Source organism: Rhopilema esculentum, chromosome 10 (assembly GCF_057945365.1).
Source record: "Rhopilema esculentum isolate cy_ngs chromosome 10, ASM5794536v1, whole genome shotgun sequence".
Taxonomy (NCBI): domain Eukaryota; kingdom Metazoa; phylum Cnidaria; class Scyphozoa; order Rhizostomeae; family Rhizostomatidae; genus Rhopilema; species Rhopilema esculentum.
In genome coordinates this window covers 10,789,020-10,808,019 of record NC_142824.1, presented here as the reverse complement: position 1 = coordinate 10,808,019, position 19,000 = coordinate 10,789,020, and the positions used below count along the sequence as shown (strand labels likewise).

At 35.0% G+C, this 19,000-nt stretch overlaps 1 protein-coding gene across 2 annotated transcripts in view; it reads right to left on the bottom strand.

Annotated features, from left to right (window-relative positions):
• Positions 1–19,000, bottom strand: part of LOC135688601 (anaphase-promoting complex subunit 1) — a 38,822-nt gene that overhangs the window by 7,294 nt on the left and 12,528 nt on the right. For both annotated transcript variants that reach the window (XM_065205534.2, XM_065205544.2), the window contains exons 19-47: positions 18,798–18,907; positions 18,222–18,291; positions 17,802–17,872; positions 17,252–17,346; positions 17,069–17,160; positions 16,608–16,658; positions 16,176–16,267; positions 15,141–15,193; positions 14,460–14,582; positions 13,832–13,899; positions 13,496–13,528; positions 12,674–12,780; positions 11,360–11,437; positions 11,049–11,138; positions 9,998–10,112; positions 8,915–9,055; positions 7,667–7,716; positions 6,955–7,231; positions 6,426–6,512; positions 5,740–5,787; positions 5,119–5,201; positions 4,557–4,635; positions 3,751–3,825; positions 3,076–3,143; positions 2,643–2,733; positions 2,144–2,197; positions 1,836–1,892; positions 1,094–1,230; positions 440–526 (exon numbers count right to left, since the gene is read on the bottom strand). In XM_065205534.2, the coding sequence (XP_065061606.2) occupies positions 440–526; positions 1,094–1,230; positions 1,836–1,892; positions 2,144–2,197; positions 2,643–2,733; positions 3,076–3,143; positions 3,751–3,825; positions 4,557–4,635; positions 5,119–5,201; positions 5,740–5,787; positions 6,426–6,512; positions 6,955–7,231; positions 7,667–7,716; positions 8,915–9,055; positions 9,998–10,112; positions 11,049–11,138; positions 11,360–11,437; positions 12,674–12,780; positions 13,496–13,528; positions 13,832–13,899; positions 14,460–14,582; positions 15,141–15,193; positions 16,176–16,267; positions 16,608–16,658; positions 17,069–17,160; positions 17,252–17,346; positions 17,802–17,872; positions 18,222–18,291; positions 18,798–18,907 (2,582 nt within the window). The remainder of the gene's footprint in view (positions 1–439; positions 527–1,093; positions 1,231–1,835; positions 1,893–2,143; positions 2,198–2,642; positions 2,734–3,075; positions 3,144–3,750; positions 3,826–4,556; positions 4,636–5,118; positions 5,202–5,739; positions 5,788–6,425; positions 6,513–6,954; positions 7,232–7,666; positions 7,717–8,914; positions 9,056–9,997; positions 10,113–11,048; positions 11,139–11,359; positions 11,438–12,673; positions 12,781–13,495; positions 13,529–13,831; positions 13,900–14,459; positions 14,583–15,140; positions 15,194–16,175; positions 16,268–16,607; positions 16,659–17,068; positions 17,161–17,251; positions 17,347–17,801; positions 17,873–18,221; positions 18,292–18,797; positions 18,908–19,000) is intronic.

The window sequence follows — 19,000 nt, the reverse complement described above, 5'->3', positions numbered from 1 at the left end:
TGCAAACAAAAATAAACGGGATACAAAAAGGTCTTTCTTTTTTCCCCAGGAAAGAACAATAAAATGCATGGCTAGAAAGGTAATTTTTTGTTTACATTTTAAACTTGCACCATCTATTTGTTCCAATTTTCTTCTACCATAAACTGCATGCACAAATTTCTGCATCAAATACAATCTGTCACTTACCTGGTTGGTTGAAGAAAAAATTTATTTCTTTAGGGTAAACAAAGCTTTTTAAAATCTTTTATGGCAAATATATCATGCCTATTTGAGTTTGATAAAACACGTATGCTTTATCATGGCTTAGTGCAACCAAGAGAAAGCAAGATTCAATCAGGTAGGCAAGGAGTACATATTAAAAGGCATTAATGAAGAACGAAGAAATATGAAGAAAAACAACACAAGGATGGATTCAAAATAGGTATCGATGTTATATTACCGATTGTCTCTGGTATTATGAGGAAATTTTGGGTAAAGGGAACAGAGCAGGCCAGCAATTGCTTTGTTGCTTGTGGAAAGTGTAAACCTAGAAAGGACGAAGGAAATGTATTTAGTCAGCATTCTGAAAGGTATAGCAATAACAAGTTGTAATAACACCATCCATACGGTCCACAAGACTGGAAATTGCATTATGGGAGCTGGAGGAAGATAAAAGGAAGAAAGGAAGTGGGAAGAGAGAGAGAATAGAAAAGGGTTTGGGCTTAGTGACCAAGAAAACGAGAATTTTCGACAACAATTGAATATCAAACAATAAAATGTAGCACACAAACAAACTGTCAATTTGGCAAACATTTTCATTCGGATAAAAATCCTGTAAGTTACCAAGTTGCCTTACACACTGGTAAGCTTATTGAAAGACAAATTTTAAAATGCTTTTTGTGCTAAAAACACGAATGATATCAGTCAGTGAACCTTTATGGTCTAAAAATTTTTCGATGAAGGAACCAGTTCACAACTGATCAGACTAACGAATGGGTTAGCAAAGAGATATTTGATGGTAATACCATCTCAAAGCAGTACAAAGCAAACTAGAGTGACAACGAAAATGGGTCTGCATGATAAAGTTAGGTGCCATTTGGGCCTCTTCTATTACCTGCCAAATCCTAGAAACAAGAAACCAATAGCCATATGTACTGCCATGTGATTTCCGTAGGTGATGTCTGCATTGCAGCGCTTTCGAAGTCTGCGGGCAATGCGCAAAACCTGCAAATTTCCTGTTCCTGCCATTACCTGAATTAAAGAGAAGCATAATAAAAGGTGAGCAAGAAAACAAAGGAAGGACAGAAAAGGTTGATTGTGAAGAGCAAATTTTTCATTTGAGAATATTGCTGCAAGCTACTGTTGAGCAAGTGGTTCTCTCTATGAGAGAATTCTTTTAAAATCTTTCGCAATCAGCTGTTTGTCATGTATTGCATTGATCATCGCTAACTATATATTTGTTTTAAGGAAATACATTCGTTAACATTTAAAATAAATTTATTTGCTGGAGCTGTATTAGGCTTGCTCTATTATGACCTCATCAGTATGTTAAACCACCATTAGGTGCTATGGCAATCTCAATCTTTCTTCAGACAAGAATAGAACCTCATAATTATTCATAAACAAATGAAGCATTTACAGTTGCCAACAGTTTCTTCAATGGGATTATAATGATGAAAATCATTGGGAGCTCCTTGGTATTCTTAATTAAGTATGCAAAAAGCTTGTTTTCATTCATGATAAAGCAAGTTAGCAACCAAATAGGAAAGCAATGCCAATACTTTTCATGATGCTTGGAATCAACTTGCGTAAATCAAAGCAAAGGCAATTAAAAATACCAAAATATGCTTACTCACCAAGCTAGTAGAAACGAGCACGGTAGTGAGACACATTTCGATCACAGCTCTACCACCCTGGTTAAAAGGTAAGTGGTCGACATTTTACAGTGACTGTTATAGACGAATGTGACAAAAAATATTTGATTTGCAAGCCGATAACACTGTAGGTGGGAGCTTTTCTTAAACACAGTTCTCACGAGCGTAACATTGGTCCATTGATGTTGATAATAAAAGCAGTATATTGAATCTGAATTAATAAATTTGAAATATATGAATAATATGCTATAAACAAAATGATGAAAATTGATGCACAAAACTATACAAACCTTTTCAAAAATTGGATTAGAAGCCAATTTCTGAAACTTTTGCGTGAAGTGAATCTGAAAGAATAGGCCATACAAGTCATGGAGAAAGAAAATACGTTATAACCTCATCATTGTTAAAATCATTATTGTGAAAATTTATTGCAAATAGATGAGGAGTTCAGGTTAACATTTATTCTTAATGGGTAAAAGAAGACAAGGAATGTTTGGGATTCGAAAGGACAAAAATCGAGATATATCTAGACGAAGTTACATTTGATAAGAGAGCATAAATGAAAATGCGAAGGGGCTTGAGCTGTTCTGCAAAAATAATCAAGCCTGGAAAGCAAATCTAATATGTAACATTAAATTCGCAAATACTTAAACATGACGTTAACATAATACTGAAAATGCACTGCATGAGAACTGTAAGAGGAAAGAATTTGAATAAATACACGAGAAACATGATGGCAAACGATTAACAAGAGAAAACATGACTATAGTCTTGAAAAAAAAGCCTTACTAGTGTGTCAAAGGCAGATTGGTTTGCGCTTGCAGCAAACTTGATGCCAAGTGCCATACAGCAACCAGCAATGATACAGCAATATCCAAGACTAAAACACGGACCAAGCAATTACTTGCATTCTAGTTAACAAGTACATTTTGCAGAAAACTAATTGCAATAAATGGAAAGAAAACGAGCTGGAAGAAAGAAATTGGCTGAAAAACGAGAAAAAAGTATTCAAAAATTTATCAGTATTTCATATTTTAATAAAATTAACATCGTTTCTTGTTAGATAAAAAACCATATAGAAAGCAATTCGCTGAAAAACGAAAAAAGTAATCAAAAATTCATCAGTACTTTATATTTGAATAAAATGAGCACTGTTTCTTGTGAGCTAAAAAACTAAGAAAATGAATAAACGATGAAAGAGGAGCATTTCCTAAAATCTTACCGCAGCGTCTCCTTGTCAGCATCGTACGCTGTCTGTTGTTTCACGTCAAAAGAAACATCATCAAATATCTAGAAAAATCAAGCAAATGCGTGAAGATCATGAAATTGGCAAAAGAACGATTCACATTTTCACTGACTGCGAAGTCCTGGGGCATTTTATAGAACGATTGTGTAAGCAAATCCTCCGCTAGTATTCAACACTGAAACGAAATACTTGAAATCTTATTAACTTTATGGGAAAAATACAAATAATATATTGTGAAAACCTTGGACATAACATTTCAAAAAGGAGGAAGCGATTTGGGAAGACTGTTATGTGTTTATTCGAGCTGTACTTATTTATCAAGAGTACGCTGGCGTGTCTAAAGTGAGGATACTTCATACAAAGAAATACCACCACTTTATTCGAAAGAAATTTTCAACACACCAAAAATTAACGAGGCCTCCTATCAGGATACAAATCAGATAAGGTAGGTTTGCCAGCAACAAGAATTTCCTCTCTTCTTGGTTTTAAAAATGAAAATCAACAGCGTATTAAAAAATTGTACAACCCCCATCTACTAAGAAATTTTAAAATTGAAGTTTTTCACAAAAGATTGGAGACAAGAATGAGAAGTACAAAAAATGAAGGCATCTGGTAGGATTTGAAATTGCGCCCTGAGAGAGGAAGTGATACCTGTGGCAAGTGACTTTCAACCCAATCAACAGATGGAAGTGTCTCTTCCCACAAAATCAACCCTCTTGCCAGTAACTAAAAAATATAAAAAAATGATGAATTATAGATACACCAAGAATAAATGTTATCAGTGGTCTTTTGAATTTCTAGGTGTAATAAAATGGAAATTCATATATGTTTACCTTATGAAAAATGCAATGGTTTTTTCGGCTTCGTAAGAAGAACAGTAAGAGGCGTTTATGCAGACGTAGTTTGTTTTTTAAAAGCTTTTGGCTTCTGTATGTAATTAAAGCTTATCGGTTAAGAAATTGTACGATGGTAATAAAATCAAAATTATAAAATGCCAAGAATACAAGATTAGTTGCTAATAGCATCATAAAAGATTTTATGGAATAATAAGTGCCAGGAAGTATAACTAAGCACAAATATGATGATTTTCAAGAGAGAAAAGCGGTCGAATGGTTGTTCTTGAAAAGAGCAGAGGGTCTTAAATGAAATGTATTTGCTTTGAAGAAATAACCAAAGCTTCGACCATAATTCCCAGCAAGAAAGGAAACCCAGAGGCTTTGATTTTCTGTCACAGGCTGAAATGGCTTCGAAACTTTTATCCCCTTCGCTATCGAATTTATATTGGACTTTGACATCTGGTGGTATATGTATAACGTGGAAACACGTGCATTTAAGCAATAGCAATACAAAATTTGAATCACCCTTTCATTTACAAATGTGTATTCAAATATGGAAACACCATCTACAAAGACTTTAGCAAGATGAAGAATTAAAGAAGAATTAGAAAGGCCCGTTACCCTTAGAAGTAAATTGTCAGGTTTAACTGTATCCAGATTAGCTGTGGTATCCGGTGAACTGAACCAGTTTGCTATTACTCTAAAAGAAAAAGAAAAAACATTAGAAGTTTTGGATCATTACTAAACAAAAATACCACCATTCATTGACCAAAGGCATTTATCAAAGATTAAAGGAAACAGCCCTACAAAAAAACATGTCCTAATCTTACACCCATTTGAGCACATTATCCATGGAGGATACAAATCTTTTGACACAGTAACGAATTTTGTTGACAAACAAAAGTAAATCAATGAAATATTAAGTTTTCAAATTCTTTTTTTGCTTCAACATGCAAATAGGGTTAAAGATCATTTAGTTTGTTATAAGCAACATCGATTCGGGCCTTGAAACTTGATCAAAGAAAACCTGACTCAGAGAGTCAAACTGGGAGAATAGAGGAGGAAGTGTTCTTCATCGCCTAGTAGAGTTTATACAAGCAGGTTCGAAATCTCAAGTCCCACTAAATATTAAGTCGGAGCATTGCTAGTGAAGAATCATAAAATGCAAGAGCAAAGGACACACCTGTTGTTAGTCTTAAGGTAAATGAGTGTAAGCGCCATTATGGCACTGGGGCACGTGACGTCAGTGTTCAGCTTGTCACCCTCCTGGAATCAAATGACAATAGGTACAGTCATTACAGAAAAAGCCTGACTTACAGGAAGACTTGCGAGAATACACAAAAATACACCTGACTTACAGGGAAAAGGCTGACTCACGCCTCTGCAACAGACCAAACTAAACCTAAATATAATAAGAAACCCGAAACTTTCCTTGAAAAAATTGTTCATCACGAGGTAAAGAAAAAGAAAGGCAAAAATAAAAGTGGAATTTTCGACATTGACAGATGAGATATAATTAGTCAAATTGACCTTGATAAGGTTTGTAAATGAAAGAATGATAAGGAACATTTAGCTTTCAAAGAAAATTTCTCAACCAATATTTTGGTAACAAAAGGTTTGAAATATCAACTTCGATTTGGCGAACGCAATATGAACCCAAGCAGCACCTGCATAATAGCATGTAATAAATGCAAGGGATAATAATGCGTTTATCTATGCACGGGAATGTTCAACCGACATTTCTCAATAGGTTCCTCAACCTCATGGAGGTTCCTCAATAAAAAAATGAATTGCACGAGCTTACCTTGATGAGGTAGCTTGGAGACTTGAAAATCTCCCTCAAGTAAGTTGGCTTTAAAAGAAAATTACAAAGAATTTAGTGTTAAGTATATGTTAAGGTGATAGCAAACTTTTTTAGCCAAGAGATCTATCGATCACAACAGCCTCTAAGCATATTGAAAAGAAAAAAATTTTCAAGAAATCATTTTCTACCAAAAATACCAGTTTGTACCAGAAACACTCCAGATTTAATATTTTTGGCAAAGTACTCAACGTATAGGTCTAAAAGAGAAGATTTGCCAAGACTGGTACCGGCTGTGAATGGAAAAAATTGTACCAGCTGTGAAATTGCATTGACCAGGTGCTAACGTCTATGAATTCGAGACAATGCTTGTCTTTATACAAGAATTAAGGATATATATATCTTGATAGTTTCTGTATTATCGAGAATTTTTGAACTGATAGCCAGCACAATGTGTTGCATCTTATTACCGTAGAAAGGATATAAGGATCAAAGAGATCACAGATTATAAGGAACTAATTACTAGGAAATAATCTAGTTTCGTATCTACAAGACAAACCCTCATTGGCCACTACTAAAGATATAAGTTTCTTTACTCGGCTGCGTAGTTCATACAGCGTTAGGTAGCCCCCTATAAATGAAGCACAAATTTACGACATGTCAATATGATATCAAATTAAAATCCATACCAGCTCACACTGTTGCCCTCCAAAAACCAAATGATGAAGTTCTTGAGTAATTTTCAGATCCGAGAAGTAAAGGGAGTCAGTTCCTTTCTAAAACATAAGAAAAAAGCTCTCTGTATTTTGGAACTTTATTCTTAAAATGATTTGATATAATTGAATCCTGCATTCACAGTAACAACCATAATTATAAGGAGAAGCTGGATTCTGATTGTCTGCTTGCCAAAATTTGAATCTAAATATCCTGCCTACAATTTGAATCCCTTTTACAACAGTGAATCTAAATGCCTCTTTCATTGCAAAAATGATATAGAATTCACTATATTAAAAATTGAGTCATTACGGATCTTCTGAAGGAGACCAAAATGTTCTAAAGTTCTAGTTTCTCCGACCATGTTTAATTACTCCGTATGAAACCAAGCTGCTGGAGAAGGTCTTAAAAATAGCAGAAAATTGGGATGGAGGGCAATTTCGACGAAAAAAAATATGTTAAAAAGTCATTTGATCCTGGTGAAGATGAAGAATTAGCGATTACCCCAAGAAGAACCATTCCGAGAGCGAAACCGGCAGCCAAAGAATGCGACTCTCGACAAATCGCGTTCTCCATTTCAGGACCAGGCGGCCTAGATATCTCTTGCAAAAATATTTTGACCAGATGGCGTTCCATCGTTTCCATATACAAGAGTCCAGTGCCAAGAATCGCAGCAACTTTGGCTGAATGGGGAATGCTAATTTCCAATGCAGTTGGGGGTAAAAGTGCGTCTACATGAACAGCTAGCAGCTTGTAAATTTCTGCGTCTCTGCTTCCGCATCTGAAAAATTACATATTTTGTATTTTGAATACTCGAATAATCACCCGGAGGGGCTTTAGAAATGAAATTTTGAGTGTGTAGCAACTTTGGGTGTATTGTTGAAGTTTTCAATTAATACAAGGTATCTACCAAAACTAAAATAAAAATATTCTGTCAATATAATATGCCACTTTGCTATAAGGCAACTTGCTAAATACACTAATTTTTTAAATAGAACTTCATCAACCCCTTTTTAAACTAAAACATTGGCTGAACTTTTATAGCATTTCTGAAAATGGCACGCAATGCACGAAGACGTGAATAGATAGTATAATTTTCTGATTGAAAATTGGCAAAAATGTTCTTATTTTATTGAAAAGTTGGTATGCATCGCATTCTACGAATAGTCAGAAAATATCGAGAAGAAAAGAGAATTCTATTTTAAAAACAAGTTACTTTGCAGCTGTAATGCCTAACAGCAAGGCAACACTTGTGAATCCATGACCCTACAAATGAAATCAGGAATGAAAAACAAATCACAGTAAACACATAATCCCAATGTCTACGTGGATATAAAGTAAGAAGCAGATACTATTTTGATGAATCTCTTATTGGCTTGTATAGATGAAGGAGGATAGGGATGAGAATATTTAAATAATTGTAAGCATTTGAATTTGAAAGGATCGACGGAAATAGCACGAGGGTATTCTTAGCTTTTCTTGTCAGACTTCCAGTAAATAGATGGATCAATGATAGGGCAACTGAGTAAGGCTAGTCGTTGATTCAGGCTTTAGAGATTGGCAGGGATAGGCGGTTGATTATAGTGTCAAAATCCGATTTCAATTCAGCCTGCTAAAAAGGGGTTTGTCTGTACTCCCGAGTTTAACTTGTCCTTAAGTTAAGAAGAAAAGGATTTTTGCCAAAGTAAACTCAGATGTCAATGTTGATCAAGGAACAAGCTTACTGAAGGTGACATTAGATCAGCATAAAGGAAAATATATGGGCTAAAACATACAAAAATTTAAAATTGCTTTTTATCAATCTGTCACCAGTGCTAATTGCCGCATGGGCAGATATGTACAAGCTTTTGAAAGATAGAACAGGATGGTTCTTAGTTGTTTTTCTGAGTTTCACGCATCATGTCATTATCAGGCAACTAGTAAAGTTACTCTCTCTATGGGTGATATTATATCTAGTTCTCTAGAAGTATCGGGATTTCAATGCTCGTACAATGCCTGCCAAAAGTCTTGGAACACTGACGTCATTTTCCAAGGTCAGAATCAATCATCCACCTCTCCCCCACGGAACAATGTTGGTTTACTATAAAACGAGTTAGGATATTAGGAAGCACTTTCTTTTGCGCTTCTTTTATGATATTCTCTAAATTATCAACATTGTTCTAGGGGGAAGAAGACGGAAGTCGTAATTTTTTTCGGAAAAGGAATGAAAGATATGAAATGCAATGCAAATTGCTAGGTGTTCCAAGTACTTTTGGCAGGCATTGTAGGTGCTAATAAGGGGGCAATGTTTTTGATCATTTTGAGTTTGTCTTCCTCGAATGGATTTATTACCTCCAGTTGTGGGAGAAGAGATTGCTCTTGAATGTTGTACATGTATTTTTTGAATCAGTGTGTTAAATGTTTTTTTTCAAAAGTAAGGGCAAGATACCATAGAGTAATGGAGGGGAAAATACAATGAACTGACTTTGGTAATATAATCGTAGAGAAGGTGAGGCGGTAAAACGTGAAGATGCCCAGTCAAGCCAACACCCATTAGAAAACCAGCTAATTCTTCATTCAATTCTTTATATTTCAACTTATTGTAGACAATCCATGTCGAGTCAATCTACAAATGAAGCAGATGAATGTGAATTTTGTTAATAGAGAAAAGCATAATATACAATGGGAAAGGGATAGAGGAAGTAAATAAAAAACAGTGACACTTAGAAGCACCGTTTTTTAAAAACAAGGCATTCATAATTATTATCAAATATAAATTGAACAGCAGGGAAAAAACGAATCTAGAATCTAAAAACTTTCAACTAAAAACAGCAAATCGAGACAAACAAATGTTTGCATCGGATTTCCCAAGAACCTGAAAATTCAAAACAAAAGTGATTTGATAGAAAGCTACTCAATTCAAGCATAAATGAAAACAAAATAAACATTGGCAACGGCAGACATTGCATCTGCAAAGCAGTTCAAAGTTTAAATAGGGCAAGAGAAAGCTCTCTGTAAAAGGAATCTCTTTACCAAAGGATTATTCATCTAAAACGAATCTTCCTGCAAAAGGAATCTCTTCGCTAAAGGAAAACTGATTAGGAAAGGAATCTCCTAAAGGAAAAAATCTCTTCACGAAAAGAAAACTCTTTACTAAAGGAATCTCCTAACGGAAGGAATCTTTTCACGAAAAGAAAACTCTTTACTAAAGGAATCTCCTAACGGAAGGAATCTCTTCACGAAAAGAAAACTCTTTACTAAAGGAATCTCCTAACGGAAGGAATCTTTTCACGAAAAGAAAACTCTTTACTAAAGGAATCTCCTAACGGAAGGAATCTTTTCACGAAAAGAAAACTCTTTACTAAAGGAATCTCCTAACGGAAGGAATCTCTTCACGAAAAGAAAACTCTTTACTGAAGGAATCTCCTAAAGGAAAACTGCGTACTAAAGGAATCTCCTAAAAAAAGGAATCTATCCAGGAAAAGCCTCACTAGAAAAGAAGGCCATAAGTACTTAGAGCAAGATCGTTGATTTTACTTAAACTCTACTTGCAAACTAAATTACAAACCTGGGAACTACCATAGGCTATTTCCAGACCTGCAGCAACTCCGTTGTGGAAGAGAGGCCACTGAAATCGATCAGCAGGCAGGTCAGTTTGGGATGGGAGGTTGATGACTTTGTTGCTGCAGAAATATAAGTATACGATACAGTAAAAACCCGCGAATGACAACTTTGATTTTGAGAATTTAGACCTCCTCGATTTTAATTTCGTCCAAGTTTTCCACATAAAAACCTTATTTTATTAACCACATGTAAACCACATGTTAACCCAATATATTTGTTTTGTTAGGCTTTAACTGTCTTTAGGTATTATAACATTACTGCATGGTATGAACATTACGATTTTGCTACATAAATATAAGAAACCTATTTCGAGAACTTTGATAGCCTAAATCCACTTAAAGTACCATTCATGTAAAACCCCGTTTAGGCTAATTGAAAAAAGCCGGTTTCTTATGCACGGGTTTTTACTGTAATGAAATTATATCAAATTCAATAGCTAATTACAGCAACCACTAAGTATCATCAGAAGTTAGAGGTCGCTAAAGCTGCAAGTTTTACATTAAAAGTGTCTTATAAAAGGCTTCTCTTTAATCATTCGAGGTTTTGCTATTTGATGCCCTGAGCAAAAAGAACATCAAAAAATTAAGAAAAGTGTCGTTAATCAAGTCCAGTACTTTCAGGTTAGAACTACATGAAGTTGAAGATGTGGTATAAAACATCAGAAAAGCTCAGGGGTGTAGAGCTAGGGTGGCTAGGGGGGGCTGAACCCCCTTGTTGATGGCGAAAATGTATAAATTTCTACTTTAGCTATTGTTTTTCGCAACATTTTGTGCAAGAGCCCCCCTTGCTATTTTGGTAGAACTACTGGCAAAGTTGTATTATTTAAGAGTAAAGTTGAATGATAAATTTCAAACTATTTATTTGTTGCAAGCACCAAGTTGGTTCATATTAGGGCTCAAATTATGGCCCTCCTCGTAATTTTGACCTCATCACATTCGGTACTCGAAATAGAGTTTGAAGCATGCTTACTAATCTGTAGCGTGATTTTAACAAACCTTTGCATATCTTTTCCAGTTAGTTCAAGCGTTGGAATCCCTATAACCTCGCCGATTGTAGGCTCTGTCATTCCCAGCCGAAATAATCCTCTGCGAAAAGGTTTTGCTAAAGATCAGGCAATCAGTAACACGAAAATCGAATACGTTGTCAGCAAAACAGAAAGATTACGTCATAAATATGAGTTTCCAACTATTGGTCGAAAGACAATGATTTATTAAGCATTAGCGGCTAATTTTTAAAAAACATTGGTAATACGGAGAAAACGTTAAGTAATATTCGAGTATAGGTTACAGAAACTATGCCTCATCACCTGGCAACGGGCAAAGCCATCGTCCTTTTAGAGCGCAATAAAAGCTTCGATTCTTGTTCTTTAATGAAGTCGTGATCGCTAAAAACATACGAAATCAATAAGAACACACAAGAACAGTTCAGTAAATAGGTCTGTTTTCAGAACGTTAGTTTCTTAAAATTTTATAAAATTTTCAATAGTTAGAAAGATATGCAATGTTTCTGTATGAATGAATACTACTTATAATGTTGAAAAATATTGGCCGGGTAGCGTTTATAAAACCAAGAAAAGAAATTCTCAAAATATTTCGAAATTCAAAATTCCTGCCTTTTTTAAGCCTGCTTTTACTAGTTGTTGGGAAAGGTTTAACATGTGAATTAAGAGGTAAGGAGTTGTTCTTTGAGTATGATAATTCAGACAATCCGCAATATCATACCGTAAAAGCAAAGTAGAATTAAAAAAAGCTAATTTTTGATAATTATCGACTTCGACATCGCAAAAAGAGAAATTTTATTGCAATTGTTGTGGGTTTGCAGTTCTTCAATATTGAATATTGTCACCGTGCTGTGTATGCCATTACAAACATATGTTGTATTTTACTATGTATGTATTATTATAATCTAGTATATGTATATATAGTGTTATAATTTTATTATTAGTTATATTTAGATACATGTCGTATTCCAGGGGGCAGTCATGTTATATTGCTCCTCCTGGGTTCCGTCCTTGTAATGTAGTTAAGTAGTTCGTACGTACTGTTTTAGGTAATTTGTTGTTGTAAGTTTTTACACCGAATATATATATAATAAAAAAATACTGGACACATTACAAGCGAAAATGACAACCGCGGGGGCATTATATGAACAATGAATAAAGTAGAATTAACTACACATTTACTGAAACCCGCATTTGATATTACGAGGAAACAGCATTACAAGGATGAACAGCTCCTATGTTCCTTATAATAGTGTCCGGCAAATAAAAACAAGGGCATAAAAACCACAAATCTTTATTTTTTAGATAACACACCAGTTTATTAAGTTGTGCAGAGCTTAAAAAGCTTGTTACCCAGTTTGACATTACGTATTAAAACCTTAAAAAATGTTTCCTCCGAGTAACCATTACTTTCCTGCTGCGACTCAGCAGACACAAGCGCCCAAATTCTTGCTCGGACCGAGACCCTTTGGTACTGCTGGGTCAAACATTCATTTACTTGGTGACTTTTAAACATCAAAAAAACTTCATTAAAAATTTGTCAGGTATATTCTTCCTTCGTACATATAGAATTGCTTAATCGAGTTCCAGAGATATAAAAGATACAAAGGAAGCAGTCACCTAACTTCCGGTTTCTGAATTATGTTGATAACTACTGGGACTGATGACGTAAGAAGCCTCTCAACTTCATCCACCCTGCGATCATAGCTGAAGCGCATCTTGAAAACCTGCAAAAACAAGCAGTGTAAGTGAAAGTATCAGGCTGTGTGCATACAGAAAACGTGACGTCACCCTTAGAGATATCATAATAGGGAACAAGGCATCAAGTGGTAAAAATATTTTCTATAAAACATGACGTCACCCTTAGAGATATCATAATAGGGAACAAGGCATCAAGAGGTAAAAATATTTTCTATTAAAATAATGAAAGCTTTAACAAACTAATAATATACAGCTACTTCATTTTGGTTGAATGATGAAAGTTGATATTATCCAATAGTAGAAAACCAGAAAGGGGAAATCTTCTGACAGCAAAAGGTTATAATCAGAAATGGGTGAGAATAGCCAATAGAAAAGGGAGCACTTCTGATTGCATTTGCATTGACCAGCCAGCGTCCTGTAGCCTTTGAAAAAGCAGAGGCCAGTAGTATCTGATCAATCAGAGGCATGTAACATTTTATGTGGCCGTAAACGCTATTTATAAGCCCTGTCTACACGAATGAAGAGGCTTTAAAAGAAGCATGTCCTAAAATGTACCTGTAGAAGCGTGGTATACTGATGTTTTCGGTAAGTCTGATAAAGATAAAGATGAAGAGAGCTGGTGCATGTTTTTTTCCCTCTGCAGTCTTATTTATTGCTTTCTTTCAATAAAAACATTTTACAAGAACAGTTTGTTGCTATGTTACTAAAACTCAGGTTTGAAAAACACAGAAGAACGTATACCTCGTTAGTCATGTAGCAGCTAGGTCCATGAGCCTGAAAAGGAAAGCGTCATCAAAAAATGAGAGCAGGATACATGGAAGAAATCTATAGCACAAAATGAAACACCATTACTGAGATAAAACATAATTTAACATCATAATATAACATCATCATAATTTAATCATAACAGCATAATAAACATCAGTGTATTGTAGATTGACTTTCAATAGTTCAATTTTTGTTGAAGTAAAAGCAACGTAGAACAGAATTGCCAAGTGAATTACAAAAATTTAGAATTTTACTATCGATTATACTTGAGGTTAATTGAATTTTGATTAAATGAATGACAAGAGTGACCTGAGAATGCGATCTTGTTAATGACTCCGCAACTGAATGATCTGTTATTGTCGCAAGATCTTCTCTTCCTATAAAATGTAAGATAATAAAAAGCAAGTGATATCAAAAAAATTACCTATTACCTAATTTAGAGTACCAAACATAGCTAAAAACCATTCAGAGCACAGAAACATCAGACTAAAGATGGCAACTAATATTAAAAACTCTGATTCTAAAGAGACTTTGCGTCATAAATAGGTTATGTCAGCGAATAGCGATTTTTCCAGAGGTAAAAGGTAGCAATTAAGAGTTGTGCATTAATAGCCTTAATATCATATCATATCATCTTAGTTCAGAAACACCTGTTAGGGCACTCGATAAAAACACCCACTAACAACAGGATTGAAGCAACGGAACTATAGAGTAGAGTCTTAAAAAAAACCATAAAAGAGCTTGGGTAAGAAGTATTATGGGTTTTATACCTTTCTTGTCATTATATGAGGTATCCCGACTACCTTAATGGGTGGGTGATTTTACTGTTTGGACACGGAGCACTCTTACCCCTCCTTAGGAATCTCATTATTAGCGAAAAACAACAATAGGTATCCGATTCGAGATAATGAAAAAAAGATCCAATGTAAAATTCTACCTAGCAAGCGAGCCGATGATGCCGTTATATTGCCTGACGCTTTTTGACGATAATGGTGCAACAGTTCTTGATAAATGATCGCCAAACCAAAAGGAAGGCGCTCCAAGTCCACTTTGTGGAAACCTTAAAAGAAATCGGCTTTAGTAAACATAAAAAAAAGGAAACTTGCTTAGATCTGTCCAGTAGTAGATAACACTCAAAGCCAGATGACATGTTGGGTGCATCTGACATGCTGCCGTATGTGTGGTATCTTAAAGGTAGCTTTTGGAAAATACATCTTTCTAGACTATCTATGGAAAACAGAATCGTTTGATATATCCTTTAATAAAAAATCGATGTTTATTTGGCCTCACTCAACATAGATACTCTTATTTGGCCTTATAGAAATCTCTCACATACAAGAGCGTTGTAGATACTTGATGCATGAGAAACCTGGAAGGGATCTTAAACCAAACACACAATTGATAAAATTAAATTTTAAACAAGATTCCTTATGCAACTATTATGATTATTTCCTACGAAATTTGCTTTATAATCATTTTCGAAGACGATAAAGAGAGATGCTTAGGGAAAACATGTATAGTTTTAAGAACACACTGAAGGGTACAGGAACATAAATGGTCTTGCCTAAGAAAACATTTTACTTTTGGAATATCTTTAAATCTGATCTGGTGTATTTACCTGATCCTGAAAAGATATCGAGCAATCTTTCGGCACAATCTTGTTTCCGCAACCTAGCAAAAAATACAATGAAATTAGAAAGAAAATGCGGTAACTTGGGCAACGCTGGTTTGCATTCGCATGTAGTCTTATGTTGTCGGCAACTGCATGAATAAAGCGGTCTTGGACCCTTGAAGTCTAATCAAGCTGTAAGGAAATGTACTAGATTGCGCGCGGTACAATATGATGCTATAATAACGATCAATGTCAGTAAATTGTAACAGGAAAACTTTTAAAATAAACAACGACGTTTCGAGCATAGCCCGTTATCAAGTGAGGCAATGGTTTGGCAACTTAAAAGAGAAAGCTTTTTCAAGCATTTTGAGTTTAAAGCTCTTTCAAAGGAATTTTAGAGGGAATTTAAAGGGAGTTTAACGCTGTTCCCATAATGCAGACTGCACAGTTAAAGTAGCTTCGACAATCTTTCACTTGTGATTCGTGCTATAGGCCAACATTAACTTAAGAATCCAGAGTATACCAAAACATTAAGTGACGACAATTTTAAGATCATTGGGAAAGCAAGGTCGTATTTTCATTTAGGAGTTTGGGAATCTGTCTACATCGAAACAAATGATCCCGATATGTGCAGACGAAAAGAGTTTTTTCTCTTCCGGACTCTTCAACAAGGTGAGAGATTAGTGGCTGCGATTGGTCAAAAACAGAGAACCAATCAAACGCGCTATTCTTTTCCTCTCAGGTTACTTTCAATCCGCATATGCTTACATTTGGACATCTTCAAACGTTTATACTCCGACTACTGTCGGCTGAAAAGTACTTCAGTGTGATATAATATATTTCCACTTTTCTGAGCTATTTTCAAATTTTTTACTTCTTAGAAATCAGTGGTAATGCATACTTGTGGTGATGCAGATGTGGTTTGTTTTCCAAAATACCGAAATTAGAAAACTACGTGTTTTGACTAAAGAAAAATGTAATGCTAGATTAAAGAAAATGTTTGAACGAATGCACTATATATACACGAAATTTACAAGATACCTGTTAGGATCTGAAATCTGAAGTTCCGAGATCATCGAATCTGGACTTGCAGTGATTCCACTTGATAAAAAGCTTGTGATGCAATACAAGGTCTGCAAATTCAAACATGCATATTTCAATATAAAAGTTTTCGTCTGTCAGCTAAAGACCGCGAGGTTTACGCTTTTTCGCTTCTCTGCTCATCACTACAAATTCTATGTCAGTGTTATTGTTTCTCTGGTTTCAGTATCTATTTCGACTAACGCTCTACATAGAGTGAGGTCATTCTTGGGAAATAAAAAAGGAAGATCATATCGAAAAGGAGGACAAGGGTTCTTCTGAACGATCATATTGTTTTTAAATTTTACTTAAGATGCTGAGTAGAAAGAAATTAAGAATCAGCGCAAACAGGTGCATAAATGTACGTTGACGTGAATGAATTAACAGTCAAACCTTCACAATCAGTTGAGTGTTCTTAAAGGGAGACATGAACTCTGACGGCATCTACAATGAGAAAAACGTACTTATAGGGATGATAAAACCTAGAATGACGCGTAATCAATTTTGAAAAATGCGGAGGAGGCAGAAGATGGATATACAATGCAGCAGGATTTGAGACCTAAACAAAATACTTGCAATTTACGATAATAGAGAAAAAGACAAATAGAGATCATAGAAAAGCTGGGGAAGAAAAGAGAAAGGGAAAAGATGAAGTCTGAACGCAACAAAAGAGTTCAGGAATGTCGTGGAAAAAGTCTTCAACCCGCATGTGGACAAAGATTAGCTCATCCCTGCTAAACAAGCATGGTTTTCCAAACTTTCGATATGCTACGTAATAGTGACAACAAAAAATTTGAAATTTTGCTGTTCTAGAGACTAATTCGAGCAATTTATTTAAAAATAAGGGTGTAAACCTTTTGCAGAGTGACTTCGTGAATCACGTGATCTTCTATGTTTTTCAAAGGTATGAAATTCACACCTTTCGAGTGCAAATCTTCGAGTTGATCTGAAATTGAAATAAAAAAACATCATCAGTTTTCATTATGGGACAAATTTTCGTAAACAAAAAGTATGTTTAGCTTACAAATCATTCTAACCTTTTTGAATGTGAATACTTCCACCTTTCGGGCTTCCTTCAAGTTCTGGAAAATCACTGATGTAGTGTGTATAATGTGCTTCTAGTCCCAGGCACCTGAAGATGATGACATATAGGTTTATCAAAGTTTAATATATGTTGCCACTTAATAAGAGAGAATACAATAGCACAACGAATGTATTTGGGGTTCTTAGGAAAAACGTAGACGGGATCGTAGCAAGTAGTTAAAATGATAATTTTCATCTTTTACTACGGAATAGGGGAAGCTGAGTTATTTGCTTCAGTTAAAGAACCTTGAAAGTTTGAGAAAATAAGGTGAATCTTAAAACATGGATAGTAATATATTTATGGTGGCGTTTTTGATCCTTAGAAATCGAACTTAGGTGACATAAAGTGCGTTAAACCACTGAGTGAATCTAAGCAAAGTTTTATCAGTCTAAATTAATCATGAAAAATATAAGAAAAAAGAACTGAAAAGTCATCCAATTTTATGATGGATATTTGAGGCAAAAAAGATGAGTGAGATCAAATATAATTTTGTAGATATTTACCTTGAAAGTAAAACCAGAAGGTTCGCGAGATTTTTCCTTTGACTAAATGTCATTATGTTCAATTTAAGGTCCTAAAAGTGAGCATAAGTCAATAAAAGAATAAACAATATGAAAAGTAAACAACTAATAACATAACCACTTTAAATAATCAGGTTTATATCTCTAAACAGGAATCAAGATATCATTAACTAGATTCTTTTCTTTTAAGCATTAATATGGGTTGGCATCTTTCACAAGCAAATTTTTACTCAGTAAATTTAAGAAAACTACCTGGTATGTTATAAAAAGGTAAGAAATCTGGTCAAAATATGCGTAATGGAGACTTTTCACTGTAGTTAGACATGCTATGAACCTGATCAACAAATTCATTTTGCGTTGATGACGCCCTGTGCCAGAGAAATGGAAAAGTCAGCAACAAACCTCGTATAGGAGATGCCAATCTTTAAACAGCTTCGGAATCCAGTCATAAAGTGGAGTGCTTGGGTTTAGACTAAAAAGCAACAAGACGATAAAACCTTCACACGCACATTTCAATGTCTTTTAAATTGAGCACGAAGCGGCAGGGGGTAGGTAGAGGGTGACAGGGGGGCCCGACCCCCCCCTCAATATTTTAGAAGCTCCCCAAACCAAAACGCTTGCAGATCGTACTGAGTTTGAAAATGTGCACATGTTGCCTCTTAACCCTCTCCCAGTCAACTCAATTTTCCCAGTCAACTCAATTTTCCCAGTCAACGGACGACCAGTTGAAATACTCTTGAAAAATGGTTATACTTTTTTCTTTTTGAATTTAATTTAAGCAGATTTCAATGTTGATTTGGTTTCTGGGATAAATGGTAAAAAAATTGTAATGAGAATTAAACTTCAAGGGTAAAAAATTAATGTTCTACTTTGTAGGATTAAAGTGGAGGGCTCCTTGCAAATCAGCATTATTGTTGAGGGGTTACACTTCTTAGATATTTTTTAAAAAAATGTACTGCCTAATTCATTGAAAGTTACTTTATTTCATCTTCTGCTTCAATCACAGACGAATCTTTGGCCACAGAATGAGCTCCAAAAATCTCTTTGGTGTTATTGTGAAGGTCACTTTCTTGTAGGAATTCCCAATCCTTTCAAAGAAATGAGAAAACAGAAACATTAAGAGAAAATTTACATGAAAGGATTAATAAACACACAAACGAGGTCAATAATGTAAATACGAA